The sequence below is a fragment of the Neolamprologus brichardi genome, chromosome 7 (genome assembly GCF_056152115.1).
Source record: "Neolamprologus brichardi isolate AB-2024 chromosome 7, ASM5615211v1, whole genome shotgun sequence".
NCBI lineage: Eukaryota > Metazoa > Chordata > Actinopteri > Cichliformes > Cichlidae > Neolamprologus > Neolamprologus brichardi.
Window position 1 is genome coordinate 23,805,668 of NC_142110.1, and position 20,459 is coordinate 23,826,126.

General features: G+C 39.0%; 1 protein-coding gene across 1 annotated transcript in view; it reads right to left on the reverse strand.

Annotated features, from left to right (window-relative positions):
• si:dkey-106n21.1 (solute carrier family 23 member 2) overlaps positions 1–20,459 on the reverse strand; it is a 54,104-nt gene that overhangs the window by 9,057 nt on the left and 24,588 nt on the right. The window contains exons 5-10 of the mRNA XM_006782326.3: positions 18,657–18,838; positions 16,156–16,273; positions 14,468–14,624; positions 9,848–10,101; positions 3,049–3,213; positions 1,632–1,740 (exon numbers count right to left, since the gene is read on the reverse strand). Coding sequence (XP_006782389.1) covers positions 1,632–1,740; positions 3,049–3,213; positions 9,848–10,101; positions 14,468–14,624; positions 16,156–16,273; positions 18,657–18,838 — 985 coding nt within the window. The remainder of the gene's footprint in view (positions 1–1,631; positions 1,741–3,048; positions 3,214–9,847; positions 10,102–14,467; positions 14,625–16,155; positions 16,274–18,656; positions 18,839–20,459) is intronic.

A 20,459-nucleotide genomic window follows, 5' to 3' on the forward strand; every position in this document is an offset into this window, starting at 1 on the left:
TTTCTCTTTGTCAGTTTACCAGTTTCTGTTGTGCCTGTCACTGTTCCCTGTCTGTTTTCTTACCTGGTTCTTCCTGATCTTGTACTTAATCCTCACATTCCCCTCTTTCCTCTCTCCCTCTTTGGACTGACAATCATACACAAATAGATTGTATTCAATTAGATGATAAATTACATTAATATGAAAAAATACTATTAAGATCACTAATAAAAAAGTCCTCTCTCAGTGTACTTTCAACCAAAAGGCAAATAACCAAACCACATGAACATCTAATAAAAGATAAATATTGAAACACTGATCCAACATTATTCTTGATTGACGGATCATTTGATTTTACACTTTTACCTGAATGTGGCTCCTTTAAAAAAACAAAAATCAACTTCCTTATATCCATTATGAACCTGGCTGTCTGTCTGTACAAAAACATGGTAAATGGCCTGTATTTGTATAGCGCTTTACTAGTCCCTAAGGACCCCAAAGCGCTTTACACATCCAGTCATCCACCCATTCACACACTGGTGCTGGCAAGCTACATTGTAGCCACAGCCACCCTGGGGCGCACTGACATGTGTGCGCCCCAGGGTGGCCCCAAAACACACACACACACACACACACACACACAACAGGAGTTATAGGGTTAATGGGCATTCGGTCAGTTAGCTAGTTAGTATCGATTTAAAACAGGGTGGTAACAACAGTAGGCTACGGAATATTTTAAGTTTTGGGTTTTAAATAGGCTATATAAATTTCAATGGGAGCAACAGGACGGTCAAATGTTGCTGATTTTACTGCAGTGTAGGACGAATTGTAGGGTAGCAAACATCACCGGAAAACAAGTTTTTTTACACCCAGGTTACCTGGTGTAATGTTGTTCAGCTAAAAAGAAACATGGTCTGACTCCTACCTAACTATATAAAGAGTAACTGAAGGTTAAATGCAGCTAATATGTCCTGTTTTAAGCCAGGCACTTACACCTCAGCTTCCCTGCGTCTCAGCCACCATCGCTCTGGCAGCAACGGCGCTACAGCCAGAGCAGGGGAGAGGCGAGCTGGAACAAACCATTTTGGGAGGGGGGAGGGGGGGTATCTATACTTTTGTTGTTAAAATGTTATGTCTCAACCAAGTACTGTATGCTTTTTATATTTTAGCAGTGTGTCACACAAACAGCAAATATTGTCAAAAAAAGTAAGAAATCTTTGGGGGTGCTTTGATTCATTTTGGGGGTCCTTCAGCACCCCCAAAAATGGCCTAAAATCGCCCCTGGTCCAAGCATGTTTTTTTTCCCCTTTTCATACCGTGCCCCCCCAGCAATGGCTCTGTGCCCCCCCTAGGGGGCGGGCCCCACACTTTGGGAAGCTCTGGAGTAAAACTAAAGTAAACTAAAAAAAAATAAAATAAATAATATTAATTTGTTCAGTATAATTCAAGCAAAGAAGACTTTGAGTGTGTTTTCACAGGTTGGATGGCACCATTTGACATTAAAAAAAAAAAAAACCCACACACGCACTTTTTTGACAGACTATGTTTCACAGTCAATATGTGGATTATTTTAACTGTATTTCTATACTTTAGTGCAAATACTGATTTTAAAGCCCTAAAAGTGTGTGTGTGTATGTGAGTGTTAAAATCACCAGTGTCAATGATTCCAGGATTGGATTGAAACCAGGTGGGTAGAACCAGACCGCTGAAGGTTGAGAAGCCCAGGATGACGAGGTTACGTGAAGAGTTAAGATCCACATACTGGAGAGAGAAAAGAAGACAGGATGGTGTGTGAAATAGGGTGAGAAAGAAAGAAAAAGAGACAGAAATAATGTGATACAAATTTGCTGAAACTGGTTTATTGACTCTCAGATGCAAGCCATTACTTTGTTGATCTGTTTCAGCTAGCTGACATTTCTGCTGTGGAAGTTCACTAAAATGAGATTAGGAATAATCAGGAAAAAAAGAGACCCAAATTCTATTTTGGTATGGGATTCACATTTATTTGGTCATGACAGGTTAACACGGGTCACAGTGAGGTCAGTGTAGAGATATATATATCTGTGTGTGTGTGTGGATGTATGTATAAGACTATATTACCTGCCTATAATAATGAAACATGATACACAACAGTGTTACAACAGTACAAAACGAAATAGCTACAAAATATAGCTTGGGAAAACACCGTCATTTTTCATCTTTACAAAAACTGATAGAGCAAGTTCTTTAGCCAAAAAATACCATAGAGGGGTGGAACTAATAATACAGTTGTGCAACAGTTCAGTTAAGGTATTTGCATTTCCTGTATTTTCTAGCAAGTACTTCCTTAAACACCGTCCCACTTATGTTTTTCAACAATTAATTAGTCTCAAAGTCGGAGACTTTTATAACAGCTAAGGATTCACTGTGTTTAGTTTTCAGTTGTCATTTAGCCATTAAGAAATATGTTTGTGGTTGAAAAACAAACACTCAAAAACCTTTTTTGGAATATCATTAAATTACTATCGTCTTGTCTGTATGTTTGCCCAATATGTTTGCTGTAATCAAACTGAAATAGCTTGATACGGGAAAAGTGATTACTATTGACCCTCACTCACTCAACCTAACCTTGAAATCACATATTACTGTACTTACATTGAATTTCATGTATTACGGATTACACTTACAGTGCGCTAGCAACTGCCAAGTTCAATATCTAACATCAAAGCAGTTTTACAATGATGAGACATTTTTGTGCAGCAGATTTCTTAAAGGTTGCTTAAAGTGCCAAATGGTAGACAAGTTAATGACAACAAAATGCAAATAAAGTTTTTATTACACACATGATCCTTACTTTCTGTTTTTGCCTGTATTCTAGATAGATTTAACAACACCGCTCACTGTGGAACCAGTGAGTCCAAGAAAGCCTTAATAGGGATGGTGCTTTGTTTAGCAGTGTTGTTTTATTTGAAGGGGTTAAGGATTAGGGCATCTTATTAAGGTATGCTCTAGTTACTCTGAATAAAAAAAAAGGTGCACCAAATAAAAGACAAATGCAATTTGATATGCTGTGAAATTAATTGTGTTTACCTGGAGGTTGGATATCCCAACTGCTGCAATCATTCCAAACATAATAAGGAACATGCCCCCAATGACTGGATCTGGGATAGTGATAAAAATTGCTCCAAACTTTCCAAAGATTCCCAGGATGATCATCAGAATTCCAGTAGTCTGGAGGACCAGCCTGCTACCAACCTAACATAAAAACAGAGCACAGGGACTCACTGTAAGGTGTACACAAGAAAACTTAAACCATCATTATTTTTGCAAGGATGTTGGAAGAATCTCTGGGGCTCACTGGACATGTGACATAACAACATAGGAAGAGTGGTTAAGCGTTTCGATGCCATAATATTAAATAATAACTATATCTGAAATTGTCCTGTGATAAGACAGGGTGTACATGTTTTTAACAGGTGTGTACATACTAATGGCAAATTTTTTTATTGAAAATACAGTAACCTGCACTTTCATGCTGATGCTGCCCAGTGTAGCAAGTGATTTATTCACCATTTTGTGACCCAAATAATATTTACAAAAAACAAATAAGAAACTCAACTCTATAATTAACTCAGTTCAAATACACATAACTGAACTTAAATCAACAGAAATTAAAGTCAAACTGCACACAGCTACACTGACCTGAACCTTTCTTCTCAAACACCTGAGTTCTGCTTAAATAGTCCACTTAACCAAATGATTTCTCCACTGGACTATTCCATTCGGTAGGTAAGATGAACATAATTATATTCAAACCTCTACTACTACTCTTTACTGGCAACATAAACTCTGTGGTGTAATCAATACATATTACAACAATAAATCTATTTCTTCATATCTACAATCAACTTTATTAAATTATAAGAGTTCTTCCACTCCCGCACTTGGTCTCTTCCTGTGACCTCAGATGAACCCAGAGGCTATAAAGCACGAAGTAAAACTACATTTCCTCCTTTTGTTTCTGGAAGACAGGTAGGTAAGGTAAGTTCTAAACAATATAAATTAACAGTTGAAATAAATAACATGTTAACTTAACAAACTTGTAGGAATTGATTTAAACCAAGATGTTATATTATATAATCTGTAAAAGTGCAAAACATATACAAACCCGGGATAGTAGATGTTTGCTTATTGCAGATTACATGTGAAATATGGTTAAATCAAAACAAGAATGTTAACTAAGAATATGGACAAGTGGTATTCTCACCCACTTTGTCACATGGTGCCTATAGAGTATATTGATGTCATTGTCAAGTTGTTCAAGGAACAGTTTAAAAATATTTTTGTGTGTTGGGACATGGTTAATTACCCTGCTGGAAACATCCCATTTAAGATGGGGACCCCATGAAATCTTTGGTTGGTGTAACCCACTAAAAGTGGTGTAAACCACTTTTATTCCCTGGCTTTTTGTCATCTCTTTTGATTGTTTTAAATGTGCACCACTTTGCTCAACAGCTGTTGTTTTAAATGTGCTATATAAGTACATTTGACTTTGATTAACCCATGTGATTTAAAGTGATGTGTATTCAGAAATACTATTCTAAGTTGTAAAGATTAGTGAGTTACATTTGCCCTCCTATTAACTTCAGGCAGCCTGGCCATTCTCCTCTGACACCTGACATCAACAAGGCCAAGATAAGTACTGTTCAGTAGTAATCCCAGTAGATCATCCATTTCTCAAATACTGAAACCAACAACCATGTAAAAAATTACTTGAATTACCTTTACCCCTATTCTGATGTTTGATTAGAACTTCTGCAGCCTGGTGAGTGTATATTGGCACTTACAACAGCAATTTACAAAATCTGAGCTTTAACTTCTGCTATGAATCAAAATAGGGCTGCTTTGACTCTGTAAATTTAAAAAAAATAACAGTGACTGCTCCACCAGTTAAACTGTATATGGTTGTCAGTGTCATGGTCCTGGGTCGTTAGACCCAGCGTTTTGTGTTTACTGTTCCTATTATTGTCCTGTGTTCTAGTATTTATTCTGATTTTGGTATTTTGTTCAACAGTTCTTAGGGTTTTGGTTCTTAGTGTTTTGTTATTCCTGCCTGTGTGCTTTCCCGGTGCTGTGTTCGTGTTCCTGAGTTTGTTTGTAAAACAGTTTATGATTTCCTGTTTTACTTTGAAGTTCTGTGTCTTGTCATGCCCATTAGGTTCAGCTGTGTGTTCTTTCCTGATTACCTTGTGTCTGTACTTATAGTGTGCTTCTACCTATGCACCCCGTGGTTTCGTCTGTGTTATTTTGTGTAATCTGGTGTTCTCAACGTCTCTCTGCTCCTCATCCCATGTGTCTCCGTATATTATGATTTCAGGTTTGGTTTCTAGTTTTCCCAGTTTAGTTTTTGTCTAGCCTGTTCCACATTTCCTGTTTGCCACTTGCCACACTGTAAATAAAATTCCTTCGCATCACCACCGCCGTCTGCAACTTGGGTCCTCCTTCAATACATCACACGACTGCTGCCCCAGCTGTGACAGTTAAATATGTAGTTTAGTCTGCAGCACAAACAGTAAGACTCACAAACAACAACAATGCAATATAACTAAATCATTCATGTCTATAGCCTTCCTCTCCCATTAATTGTATCACAAGACCATAATCTAAAGGTCAAATAAAATCATATTTCACCCTGCTTGCCCTGCTCACTATCTCTGCTTCCACTGAACATCCAAAAGTTAAAACGGTAGTTATCCACTAAAATACAAATGTATAACTTATAAAAAAACCTTACTTGTATAATCACAGTTCTACTGAACTATTTCTGTATATAGTATGGATCTGCCAAGGCTGTTACCTCTCCAACCACCCATCTGTATGGAAAAATATTTACAGATATTTCAGTCACATGGCCATTAATAGTATGTGTTATTCTTATTTTTTCAGGCTGTTTCAGTGAATATTTTAGAATACTAAATAAACATCAAACTCTCTTCTTACAACTACAAATATGTAGCTAGTATTTATATTAATGGCTATGTACACATCACCACCAAAGCTCTCAGACAGATGAATCACCATTGTTTGACATGAATCAACATTATTTGTGCATTGCAAAGTTAATTTAGTTTTCTCTCCTTTCATTTTTTATGGGGTAGGGGCATCACATGCCCAGATAATACAGGGCACAGGACATCATATTATTGTTAAGTGAGGAATGGATGTTACTTATAGATACTTTAATGACAATCACATCTGTATCCTAAAAATGTTTTATTGCATAATAACAAAATAAAATAAAATAAATACAAAATTTAAGAAATCTTTATTGCAGTCACTTATTATTTTAGGGTTCAAATTCTTTGTGACAAATTATGCAAGTACACAATAGATACTGTGTGTGTCTCACCAGAGTTAGAGGGGTTAGCTTAGACCAGACAACTTAATGTAGCAACTTCAGTAACAAAACTACAGATAGTTCTTCTGAGGAAATTCAGTTATAAATTTGCTTCTCTATGCCTTTAAATGTCTTCATTTACTCAAACGCATGCCAAATTACCACAAAAGCTGATTGACATATGTGACTAATTGCACTTCAGAATTTCATTTTTGTAGTCTTACAGCCATTTTAGGAAATCCTACCAAAACTGGTGTAAAGACATGCATATTAACATGTTTAACTCTTACCTGACAATGAATTAAGTGTCTGTAGGTAATGTGAAAGATTTGTTCATTGTAATATATCTGGATGCACACTTTATGTGTCATAGTCCTTCTGTCCTCCTGGTAGTCCTGCCAGTTTTTCTTTCTCTCCAACTTGGCTCTCTCTCGTTTCTCTTGACTGTTTGTGTGCGTGTATGTGTGTGGGCGTGCATGTGTGGTAACCACACCTTAATTTCAGAGGCGGGATCTTCTTGTTTTTTGCACTCCAGCCTGGTATACCTACGGTAATCCACTCACCTGCTCCTCATCTGGTGATCAGTTGGCTCCCTTCAAATATGGAGGACATTATTATGCCCCTCTGCAGCCCCTAATCTCTTTGCAGTGGCAGTGCAATCACACTTCAATCACACCTAGTCAGGTGTGGATAAAGGCATACTTGAAGTGGGCTTTTATAAAGGCTCACCAGTCTTTGTCTTAGTGGTACCAGCTATTTTAGCCATCTTCTTATGCAATTTAAAATAAAACCTCTTCTCTGTGATATTCTGGTATTAGTCTCCATATTTATGTTGTGGCTTTTGAGCCGAGTCGTAAAATAAATGGGGGCTTGTCCACGATAGTTTGGACATTTTTGTGGAGACAGAATATCAGTTTTTTGTTTACAGTCGATGCTTGATCGTTTAACTGTTAGTGGTAGATACTCATCCCTGTTCTGTAAATCTGTTCACCTGTGTAAATGTCATCATTCTCTCTTTGGATTTATGCATGAGAGTTGGAGAAAGAAAACAGTTTCACTATCAAGTCTAAAGATGGAGTGGAATCTATCGGCCCATCAGCTTGGATTCTGTATATAGAGACTCTGGATGTCTTCCCTTTTTTGAAAGACACTGTAAATACATTTTTTCACATCACTGTCAATAAATTCACTAAACTGCATTCTGAGTCTGTGTTTGAGTCTTGCCTGTGTGACAGAATGCTCAAGCCATAAATGGGCTCAGTGGACTCAACTGTGTTCTTGTTGCCGGCTTGTCCAGCAGGAAACTCAGCTGGCAAAACACAAAGCTCTGCTGCTCCACATATCAACAGAACAAGATGAATTAAACAGGCGATATGCTTCACTTCAGGGTAGTGCTAATCCACCTCAGTAAGCCGAGCATGGCTGATTTTTTTAGTGGACTTTGAATTTTACCTGAAGAATACTGAGTGGGAAGAGCATGTTTTGAGGGGAGCATATTTTCATAAATTTTTGGAAAAAATGAAGTCTGAGCTAGGTACAAAAGAACTGCCTGCCTCTCTCAATGCATTCATTTCTCGGTCTATCAGGGTGGACTATCACATGCAGAAAAACTCTATTCGAGGAAGGACTACAAATCCCAGGGGGCTGCGCGTGGGACAACTTACGGGCCCTGCGCCGTTTCCTTGGAGGAATTGTAGTGTGGAGAACAGTCCATGCAGCTGCCTATCTATTCCACCGACACACTGGGGCCGGTGAGTGCTTGTACTGTGGCAAAAAATATATGAAGCACCCGGCACACCCCTTGTTTTTGGACATCTTTGGTTGAGTAAATACAATCTGCATATTGATCAGGTCCAGAATACTATTGCAGGATTGAGCCTCTCCTGTCATCAGGATAGCCTACTATCAGCTTTGCGCCTGGGAGCCAGTACTTCGCCAGGTCACCGGTTTGAACCACTGGATCTGTCCAATCCGCCTGTCATGACCTAGCTAATATCTTCCATAAAGATCTTGCTCTCTCTCCCCCTCATCACAGGCCATATGCCAGGGCAACAGACCTCCCTGGAGCTCCACTACCCACCAGCAGACTGTACAGTCTGTCCAAGCTGGAACAGGAGGCCATGGAGAAGTACATCACCCTCAGATGCCTGAGTCTCTGACGTGGGAGATTGAGTCCATGATTCGTAATTGGTGGCATATGGTCTGGTTCACTTGCTATTCCAGCACTGACTGGACAAGAACCTTCATCCAATGTCTGTTCTGCTGGTCCTCTCTCAAGAAAGATGTCCGGGAATATGTATCTGCTTGCCAGGTTTGTGCTAAAAATAAGGCTTGCAGCTCTCCACCCACGGGACTCCTCCGATCTTTTCCTACACCTGGGAGGCCTTGCCCTGGCTTTTGCCCGCTCGCCAGATAACATAGTCATCCTTACTATTGTTGACTGCTTTTCTAAAGCAGCCTACTTCATCAGTTTACCCAAACTGTATCCTCACTGGATGCCCAAGTAATGACTCAGCATGAAAATTCTTTGGGACATCTTGTTGGATTCTGGTCCTCAAATTACCTCCTGGGTGTGAAAAGAGTTTTGCTCTGCCCTGGGAGCCCAGGTTAGTCTTTTTTCTGGGTTTTACCTGCAGACATTATGACCAGGTGGAGAGGATAAACCAGAAGCTGGAGGCCTCCCTCTGATGCACAGTGTCCATGAATCCCTCCACCTAGAGCTCCCTGATAGCGTGGGAAGAATATGCTCATAACTCCCTGACATCATCAGCAACTAGGCGATCAGCCACCCTTGTTTCCCGCTGTGGAAGGTGAGTGTTCTGTACTGTCTGTGCAACACAATTTCTGCACTTGTCAGCGGCTCTGGAGGGTGACACAGGTAGCTCTGCTTCGGACAAATGAGCAGAATAAATGAAGTGCCGATCATTGCAAGACATCCAAACCCTATTACTTAACAGGTTAAAAGATTTTGGCTTTCCACCAAGCATGTTCCGTTACGGATTCAATCTTGCAGACTCTCCTACTTTCATTGGACCACTTGAGATTTACTCTTTATTTAACCACGAATGTGCATGGAACATGGTCGTCGGTGTCCATGTTTTTTGGATGGTATTACGAGACAGGACATGCCAGGGTTACAAGAGGATTCTAAATTCAGGAAATTTGGATAAAATACAGGGTCATCTACTAATTGGTTCCATTGTTCCATTTTTCCTTGGGAATGACAAAGAGTTGTCTTGTCACACATGAATTCGTGTGTGTGTGATTGATAAACCACTTGAGGGTACCAGTTTAGCACACTGGGTTTAACAGGCAAACCATATACTGTAAGGCCCCATGTCTTCCTCCGTGCATCCTGTCTTTTCTTTACTATTCTTTTGGACTAAAGGTTTAAAAGTCCCCCAAATGTTTATGTTTTGAATCAAATGAATTAAAAATCTTACAAATTGCCTTCTTCAAGAGATCTACAACCAGATAGGAGATTGTATATACCTTTGTAATGCCCAGTGCAGCAATGTTTTGGCTGTAGGAAGTGGTGCCATTTCCAGTTCCCCACAGAGCAGCAAGTATGCAGCCAATACCCTCTACGGCGATGCCTCGGTTGACAGCGTGTATGGGTGGTGGAGGGGCACCAGACAAGCGAGCACAAGCATAGTAGTCACCAATAGATTCCATAGTCGATGCCAAGACCCCGGCCATCATACCCAGCACTGATGACAAACTCACTGTGGGCACACCCCATTGGCCTGTGGATGCAGAGGAGGCATACTTAAGCTTTCCTAAACTATAGGAACAGGAAGACTGAAATCATGTCAGTGGCTACAGTACCTAATAGATGAATCAGTCATTGTCAGTTTTAATAAATATGAAGATTTGTTTATTTGCCTGAGTAAAAAATTGTAGTTTGAGTGCCCATTAGTTTAGTTTGATCAAACCATTTTTGTGCTTTTTAATTGTTTAACTTATTTTAACACTCTGGATACTTTAAATCATGTTGGCAATGATGAAACCTGGTCAGTTGGAGCTCACTTGCATTCACATGTCATATTACATTTCATTTAAATTAAATTTTTTAAAGAGAACATTTTCTTAAATGCAAAAAATTATAAACACTTTCAAGTAGAGTCAAACCCAAATAAAATAAGATATATATGTACTCTAAACTAAAGTTTTTTTTTTTTATCTTCACTCTGTCATTTTGGAAGGTTTTTGTACATGTGTTGCAATGCGTTAAAGTGTGCAAGTGAATGAAGAGACACGAGCATATCAGCATTCTGAAGTTTGCTCTGTGCTTCAATGCAAAGTTTTTGTGCTGTTCAATGCAAAGACGTTATGATGCTGTAGACGTTAATTAATATTAACAATAATTCATGGTCCAACCTAAAATCCCTCAGGTCAGTGGAGTTTTACAGGCCCATTTATATTTTTATTGGCTTGTGAAAAAAGCTTTAATATTTATATTTTTAATTATTAAATCAATTTAATTGAGACAGTATTTTATATTATTTTACTTTCAATCAATGTTATGAAAACCTTGAAATACACACCATGCCCCCCTTTAGGTTCACCCCTGTTCGCTTCCATCTAAAATAGGAAAGCTGTCGTCAGCCTTCAGCAAGATGTATAATTTAACCATAGTATCAGACTAAGTCAGCATCTCATCTGCATATTTTAATGTAGCCTTACTTCTGATTTATTTACTAGATTATATTTATATATTGACTCTTTCCCTAATTGATCTTTTTTACTTAACTTCAGTAATTACTTCCTCTGAACCATCAGCATGTCTTTTAGAGCCCATTCCCACAAGACTACTCAAAGTCCTACCCCAATATCAAAAATTATTGAAAAAGTAGTTGTAATAAGAACTGAAGAGTTTCAGCCATGAAATAATAGAGAAACAGCATTATTGAAGGTTACAAATTATCTTTTAATGCCCTCTGACAGTGGACTCATCTGTGTGCTTGTCTAATTTCCCCTTGTGGGACAATAAAGAAAATTGAATTGAATTGTCCTGCTAGACCTCAGTGCAGCATTTGATACTGTTCACCTTAATGTTTTATTACAGAGAATTTACCATGCTTTAGGTATTACAGGTACTGCAATGCAGTGGTTTGAATCATGTCTATCTAACAGACTTTACATTTGCCCATGTAAACGGCAAGTCCTCTTCACACACAAAGGTCAATTATTGAGTTTCAATGGTTCAGTGCTTGGACCTGTTTACAATGTACACATTTCCATTAGGCAGTATTATTCCATTAGGCATAGCATACTTTTTTTTTTAAATACAGAAAAAGTTGGGTATGTAGACTTTATCTATCCACAAAACCAAATGACATACACCAATTAGTTCAACTCCAGGAGTGTCTTAAAGACATAAAGCATAGATTTGGCATGGACGGAAGGGACATGTCCCCACCAATATCCAGCGATTATTGAATTGTCCCCACCAATAATTTGATCTCTTCGAGTAAAGAAAAACAAAACCGATAGAAATTTTTTAAAAAAAGCGATCTGTCAACGTCTCATTCACCCAGCGGTGCAGAAAGAGTTAAATTACGTTCTCTACTGGAGTCCTATATCATGTGACAAATATGGCCAATGTGATTGGCTGTGCCTTTCAGGGAGCACTGTTTAGTTTTAGCAGCGGCAATCCTGCGCTGCGAGGACCTGCAAGGAGAGGAGGATGGCAGCAAAAAGAACCTGCATATAAGAAAGTATTTTTCAAAGAAACATGTAAGTGACTTAAAGTCAAGTTCACTCATAAAACCTGTCCATCATAATAACGTTACAGGCTATGCAAGGTAATACATGCCAACCCTCCAGTTTTTTCTCGGACAATCCCGAATTTCAGTGCCCCTCTTATTACTCTTTCTGGGTTGCAAAATAAACTTGTGACAAATTTTCAAGCGAGAATGTAGCTGTGCAAACTTCAAATATTTGAACCGGGGAGAACAGCAAACTCCCGGCACATTGTTTTAGGCTTTGGCCCACATCAGTATAAAATTGTATGTAACCATGAATGACGTGTTGCCATGTCCACCAGGAGAGACTGGACACTATAGATGTAAAACAAATATGCCAGCAGTTTATCTCTAGATGAGTAGTTTTATGGACAAAAACCACCAGGTCATTCAGTGTTCCCTTAGTGCTAATGTATAAGAGATGTTGATGTAGTATAACTACATAACTATAATCATCCGTCCCCACCAATGCCAAAACCAAATCTACGCCCTTGGTTTAATATGATGTTGGCCCACCATTTGCAGCTATAACAGCTTCAAGTGTTCTGGGAATTTTTGACATTCTTCCAGAAGTGCATTTGTGAAGTCAGACACTGATGTTGTAAGAGAAGGCCTGGCTCACAGTCTCTGCTCTAATTTATCCCAAAGGTGTCAGGTTGAGGTCAGGACTCATGGAGCAACGTACAAATTATTGGACCTTGTCCCCTTCTGTACTTTGCGTTGTGATTGGTGATGTGAGGCTTGGATGCAGCTGTTTGGCCATTGAGACCAATTCCATGACATTCTCTATAAACTGCTCTTCTATATACACTGCACTATTCTGAAGGCCACATGAACTTTGGAGGTCTGTAGTGAGGGCAGAAGGTTGGTGTCTTATATACACTATTCACCTCACCTTTGTTATGATACCAGTAGCAGTTGACTGTGGGATAGTTAATAACGAGGAAATTTCAAGCCTGGACTTGTTGCACAGGTCGCATCCTATAACTGTGTCATGCTGGAATTCACTGAGCTCCTGAGAGTGACCCATTCGTTCAGAAGAAAAGAAGGAGTAGACGCAGTTTGTACGCTTTCGTGCTTGATTTTATATGCCTATGGCCACGATTGGAATATCTGAACTCAGTAATATGGATACTTTTGTACCATCTGTAAACAGCAGATGATAGGTCCAAACAACTAAAGTCCTACAGCTGACTTTCCCAGCATGTTTATTGAATAAAAAATACTGACATCAAGCTGAACCTGTGAGTTTCCAACAGGGAAATGCATTTTATACCCTTACCTGGACTATATATTGTTCCTGTTACAAAATGATATTGTTTTGCTTTGATCTCCTTTTTGTTTTTGTTTTGTAAAAAGGTCCTTTTCTTCTACAAACGTGTGTTCTTTCAAACTACAAAACAGACATCCCACAGTCAAATCCCACATGACTTCTTACCAGTCAGAGCCAACTGACTGTTGGCAAGAGGTGTTATGCCTCTTGCCAACAGATATGCATTTCATATCTAATCATGTGTGAATCAGTTAACAGCAATTGTGCAACATTTAACCCTTTAAAGCCGGTCAGAGCAGGCACGCTCTGTTTTGCGTAACTATTTTTAAATCCTGGTAGAACTGCAACCAGGTAAGCTAGCGCAATAATTTTTTTTGCATATGAAACCGGAGGACTTGTACTTACATCTTATGCCATCAGCTTTTCCTAGGTCACGGTTTCCTTCCACATATAGCTTTGCAAAAATTGCATAAAAAGCGCTTGACAAAAAACATAATATTGACTTGCACAAAAACATAATATTGCCGATCCGATCAGCTGTTCGTAACACTTCCTACGCTGGAATAGAACTATCGCATGTCCGCCATTACCAGACCGAAACCGGAAGTGACGTCATAATCTCGGAAATGTAGTTTTTTACCATCAGGGCCTCATAATGGTTGTATTGATGTATAGCAACTTGAAATGCTCCCAAACATGGCACTACAGCATGTAAAAATATAATATAAGCTCTGGCGGACTTGGTTCTATGGTAGGTCTTAAAGGGTTAACTAACCACAGTTTTGCATGTTTATCAAGAGTAGCCTAATGAGAAGCAAGCAAGCCAAATGGTTTGTAGAAACATAGCTTGTAAGAATTTTTACTTTATTTGTAATACAGCAATAAATGGCAGATCTTTAATAATGCAATTACTACAGGACTTTTGCAACTTTATATGTTTATGAAGCAAAGTAGTTTCCCTAATAAGGGTATTACATCCACTAAAATTAAAGATTTATGAGGAAAGGTGTTAAAGAAAATTTAAAAAGTAAACCAAAAAATATATATAGTAAAATAAAAGAACTGTTTGAAGTATGATACCTATTCACTTACCAGGATAAGGCACATGGAACCATGGAGAGTTTGTAACAGCATCCAGGTTTATGTCGGTTCTGGCTGAGAAGCCATACTTATCAGACTTTGAAGGCAGGACATCAAAAATGGTCAGCAGGAAGCAGATAAGCCAGCCACCACACATGCCAAACAAAACCTGGAATTTGTTATCAAAAACAGAAAAACAAAAACAAAAAATTCAACTAATACAAAAAATGCAAGTCTGAATTTGTTTTCAGTAACACTTTGAGGTGATAAGATGTTACACGTGAATCTATCTTAAAACCAATAAACCAGCCCTTTCCATCCACAACCCTTCGTCGAATGTAAGATGGTGGTGACAGCTTAAGCATGATCACATTATTGATCACTTTGGTAGATGTACTTCTGCAGCTGTCATAAATATGAGCCTGAATATATGTGCATACAGTTTGTCTGGGACTCCAGTGGGTTTTTTTTAATCATCGCATTTGTACAGGGATTACATGGGAGAAAAGAACTGTGCACATGAATGCTTTTATTTAGGACATATCGAGGAAAGTGAAAGCATAACTCAGGCAAACATGCAAGCAGAATGAGCTGATTATATTATCTTAATTTCTGCCTTAAAGTCATCATGATACATTGATCTGTAGAATCCATGAATGAAGATAACTGAGTGGGATTCATGGAAAGTTCATGGGTAAACTTGAGATAATTAATTCTAGAGGATTTCAGTTACCAAGTATCATATCCATTATAATGATAGCCTAAAAAAGAATATGACTTGACAGAAGATTGTGTGTACTTTTGTTTGTGTGTACACATTGTGTGTACACAATCTTTTCTTAGATAGAAAGAAAAATACCATATTTTATGATAATGAATACTGATGAATAGCTAGAGCAGTTAAGCATTGTTTACTCTAATATCAACAGGCATTTAGATGTTGTTGGTGTTTTCAGACTTTTCTGGAAATATTTCTATCCACCATTTGATGTTTTGCCATTCTTTTAATTCTCTATTTGTTGAGTAGCTTAAAAAGAAAGCCATGGATGATGCTGTCATCAAAACTTTTTTTTAATTTTCTTTTATCTGCAGCAGAGATGTAGCTGCTGATATGAAACAGATCTCATTCTAGAAAAATGTTTATTGAAAGCATGCCAAGTTTTGATGCATGTTGTCTTCTTGGGAGCCACAAAAAGATTGTGATTCAGCTGAGCACTGACACTTTTAAGGTATCCCATTGCATGAACATGAAAGAGGAAAGAACAATAGCTTAAAAAGAAATTACATTATTTTTTTCTTTTTCTTTCTATTTTCAAAAGGATTTTTTCAAAGGTTTTTTTCCCCAGTGTAATGTTATCAGCACTATAGACTGTCATAATCATGTTTAAAAGTAGAAGCAATATCATCCCTACACAGAGTTAAAAAGCAGATTCGACATACTAGTGTTTAACAAAAAGTCAAATTGTAAACTTGTTTTCAGTATATAAATGTTGTCTATTATACAAATAGACAACATTTAGTTTTTTCAAGTCTAACTTGACTGGCAGACTTTGACTTGACTTGTTTTTCATTAAAGTTTTTATGAAGCAAGGTTAGGATGGTCGAAACAGTTTTTTGGGGTCCCATCATTTAATTTGATCTTTTTTATCACAACGGAAAGCAAGTGAAACATATTAGACTTGGAAATTTTGACAACTCACAGAGAACAGCTTGAAGAGTGGATACTGGAACACCATCCATTTTTTATTCTTGCAAGAAATCATTGGAACATCAATGTTGCTGAGATATTGGGAGAACAGTAGAATGAGACCCACTGTGCTATAGGAAAAAAGAAAATGGGATAAAATGTGTCAATCATAGTAATTTCCCCAAAGGCTTGGCCCTTGCTTCCAGCTATTTGTGGAATTTCTTTTTAGCAGGGCATGGTTCACAGTTACAGGGAGGTCAGGGCAAGTGAAAACATGCCACTTTACACAACAGGCATGGCTGGTACTTGACACCTGAAAATGATATGTTTTTGTAACACTTGTGATGAAAGATGTCATGCTGTGCATGAATACTGGTCAGATAGAAGTGAACAGGTGATTTACAAATAAGCTGTCCATGTCTGCTTCTACAAGCTGCAGGATATGGACTGACACTTCTATTGATGAGGGCCAGAGAGAGACTGCTGAAGTTATGAAGGATATGACTGATTACTATCCATATATGGCACCAGGAGGTGGATGTGCTCGACCTTTTAAAACCCACAAATATCTCTCTATATAACAGCATTAGTCTGCATTATCTCAAGATAGAAATGTTAAATGAAGACAGATTTCACAGGGTAGCACTAGACAGGGCACAATTCTTAGCTGGAGATGTGGATTAACACAGTCGGCATTTATGTTTTAAAAATAAATGAGGGTAAATTTGTCAATAATAAGAATTAATGTCATGATGCTTGAGACTGATTTTGGTTTTTGAATTTGACCCCATATTTCAGTCTTGGTTAATGGTTGATGTTCATGGTGGTTCTAGTATTTGAAGATTTTATTTTTATTTTTATTTTAGGATTTTGGTTTGGTGTTTTGATTTCTCTCAGTGTCCATTTCAAAGTGTCCGCATTCATGTTTGTCAGGGTCTTTTGGCTTCTTGTTGTTTTATTTGTAGGTTTGCATCATTTGTGTGATTAAATACCAAAGGTGAACCAGAAAGCAGCACCAATGGAAAAGGTAATCAAAAAGTTTCGCAGCCTTTATTTGCACACAGAAAAGATGGATATAAGTACACAGGGGTCATGGGAGTTTGTTCAGGTAGTTCTTCCAGGTCTGGGGGGAGATTTCCTCTACTGAGAGGACAAAAGTATTCAGTCAAAATCCACAGTAACAGAGATTGGTGAGAGAGTAGACAAATGAGTGAAGGGGCATACTTTAGGTTTGATGAGGGAAAGACTTTCCTGAGGGGGGAACAGACCAAAACCCAAAACTCCACCCAAAGAGGAGGAGACTGGCTTCAAAATGATCAGCTCGGAGGAGAAAGAGGACCTCAAAACAAAACAGCGGCCAACTATAAAAGTGCTTTCTAGAACTGGAAGTATAATTTCTACTGGCGGATATGCATTTAGGAGCAGGTCTTCCCATGGAGTGGCTATTATGTTGTGCTTTTCTACTCTGCTCTGAGTACTCAAAGCACTATACACTGACTCATTCAGCGATTCATACCCGTTCATAGAAGAGTTCTTTTTGTATGCTTCTTCTACACAAGACCTTTCTAGCTAACATTCACACATTGCATCGGAGAGCAACTTGGGGTTAGTATCTTGCCCAAGGAGCAGGCAGGGATTGAACCACCAACCTCATGATTAGTAGGTGACTTGCTCTCATAGGTAGAGCAGGTCTCTGTTCTTTGCCAGGTATGGCATAGTGTGTACAAAAAGTGCTCAAACATAAATGTGTGATGCATTTAAATCTGTCTTACATCTAATATTTGATCAAATGTCCTTTAGCAAGTTGCATATTCCACAGATGGTTTTGGTAGCTCTTGCCTGACTTTCAAGCATTGTTCACATTTTTGTACTTTAAGATTAAGACTTTGAGAAAGGTGTTGCAAAAGCTTACCATTGCCCTGGTTTATCCATTTCACAACCAGTCCATTACACCAGCTTTAATGTGTGCTTGGGGTCATTGCCCTGTTGTAATACCCAATTGTATCTAAGTTACAACTGATGCTTTCGAGCTATACTGAAGAACTCTGAAGTAGTCTGCCACTGTAATTATTAAGTCCACTGTGTTTTGTACCATTTCCACTGGTACACTGCAGTATGTTGTTATAGCTCTGTGCTTAACAGCTGGTATAGTTTTATTTGGGGTTGAATGCCTGAGCCTCACTCCTCCAACAATACTTGTGGTAACTATGGTCAACTTAATTTCTGTCTAATTTGAACATAAAACCTTTCTTTGCAAGCATTCACTTCAGAGGAATTATGGAAAGCTCAGTATTACCAAAACATTCAGGTCCATGGTGAGTCTATGTCTTTTGACAGCAACCATAGAAGCAAGTGGCAAGTAAAGCAACGTGTGAATATGGGTTTCCTGTCCAGTTAGAATTATATGCTTTGATGTGATAAAGACAAAATTAGGACTGGTAGACACTTCTGATGAGCTCAGAGACTTCTTTCAACATCTTTTCCAACTTAAAGCTAATCAGGATTTTAACTCACAGAGCAGCTATTCCCCAGTGGCCTCCAGACTTCTTTCCAGCCTCAGTAAACAGTGACAGACCAATGAGATTGATGGTGGGAGCGATAGCCAGAGGACCAATATATCTTAGCACAAGGCCCACCAGCCCAGATAAGCCTAGTGTGAGCTGAAGTAGAGAGGATACCAGAATGGCTCCCTGGATCTGTGGAAGATAAAACAATAAGGATGTAATGTCATTCCCTATTCCAACATAAAGGTTTCATATCTAAAATTAAATGTTGTGCATCTTTTGTGAATATAATGCTTTTGTTTGACTTTAACCTTTCAAAATTAAGTTTTAGGCCTTTTGCAGAACACAGTTTTAGAACATGAAACTCTAAAAACTGTTCAATTTAAAAGTCTGAAATTTTCACTGGTTTGACCCAAAATCTGAAATTTGGGACAGATAAAATTGAAACACTGTCTATTAGCGATTTAAAAATAGCAGAATTCAAGCAGTTGTGTAATTTGAGCACATGCTAACAAAGAACTTCACATTGACAGCTAGTCACAGTTTCTAAATAGTATGTACTGTGAGGCCTCTGATGAGAAATATCTATCTATCTATCTATCTATCTATCTATCTATCTATCTATCTATCTATCTATCTATCTATCTATCTATCTATCTATCTATCTATCTATCTATCTATCTATCTATCTATCTATCTATCTATCTATCTATCTATCTATCTATCTATCTTTATTAATGTCATGGTCCTGGGTCGGTGACCCAGCGCTTTCAGTTCATTATTGTCACTTTTCTAGTTTGTTCTGATTTTGTATTTGTTCTTAGGGTTTGAGTTGTGTGTTCTATCATCCCTACCTGTGTCTCTCCTCTGCGTTCTGATCGTGTCCCCAGTTGGTTGTGTAAAACAGTCTGTGTGTTTCCTGTTTTACTTTGTAGGTTTGTGTCTCGTTATGTCCATTAGTTCCAGCTGTGTCCCCGCCTGTCTGCCATTTCCTAATCACCTGGTGTGTGTATTTATAGTGCGTGTCTGCCTGTGCTCCTCGTCGGCTCGTCTGTGTTTCATGGTGTCTGTTCCTCGTCTGTGTCTCTCTGCCTCCCACCCCATTTGTATGATCCGGTTGTTATTTAGCTCACCCAGTTTAGGTTATGTTCTGTCTTGCCCTCAGTTCTGTTATTTGTACACTGTAAATTAAACCCTCACTCTTATCATCAAATCGGCTGTCTGCATTTTGGGTCCTCCGTTTCCTCCACACCACACGGCTCACCCCGCCAGCCGTGACAGTACGAGCCGACCAAACATGGACCCAGCAGCATCCGCACCCTCCCAGGAGTTTCGGGAGGAATTGATTGACTCTGTTTCAAGGTTAGTTAACCTGTGGCTTGAGCATGAGGGGGAGGCATTTCACCGCGCTGTAGAAGCCAGGCTACAGCAGCTAATCCTTGCTCACTCCTGGCTACTGGACTCACTTCACCCGCTCGCACAGAACTTCATTCTGAACGAGCTCCGTCTTCACCCCCCGGCTGCTACCACCCACCCTGCAACTCATGCTTCACTTCCGACAGAGGATGTTCTGCCCGGCCCGTCAACCCAGCCTTCAAGGGGGAAACGGCGCTCACGCTGCCGACGCTCCTCGCCACGGTCGGACCTGGGGATTTCTGAGCGGCCGGCTGTGGTGAGTGGACAAGACACTCTTTTGGTTTCACCAGAACTAGTGACGGTTTATACCGGGGCTGTGTTTTTTTGAGCCTGCTGCACAGCCGCAAGCTCATTTAGCTGCACAGCCGCATTCAGCTCGGCCCCCGGTATCCCCACT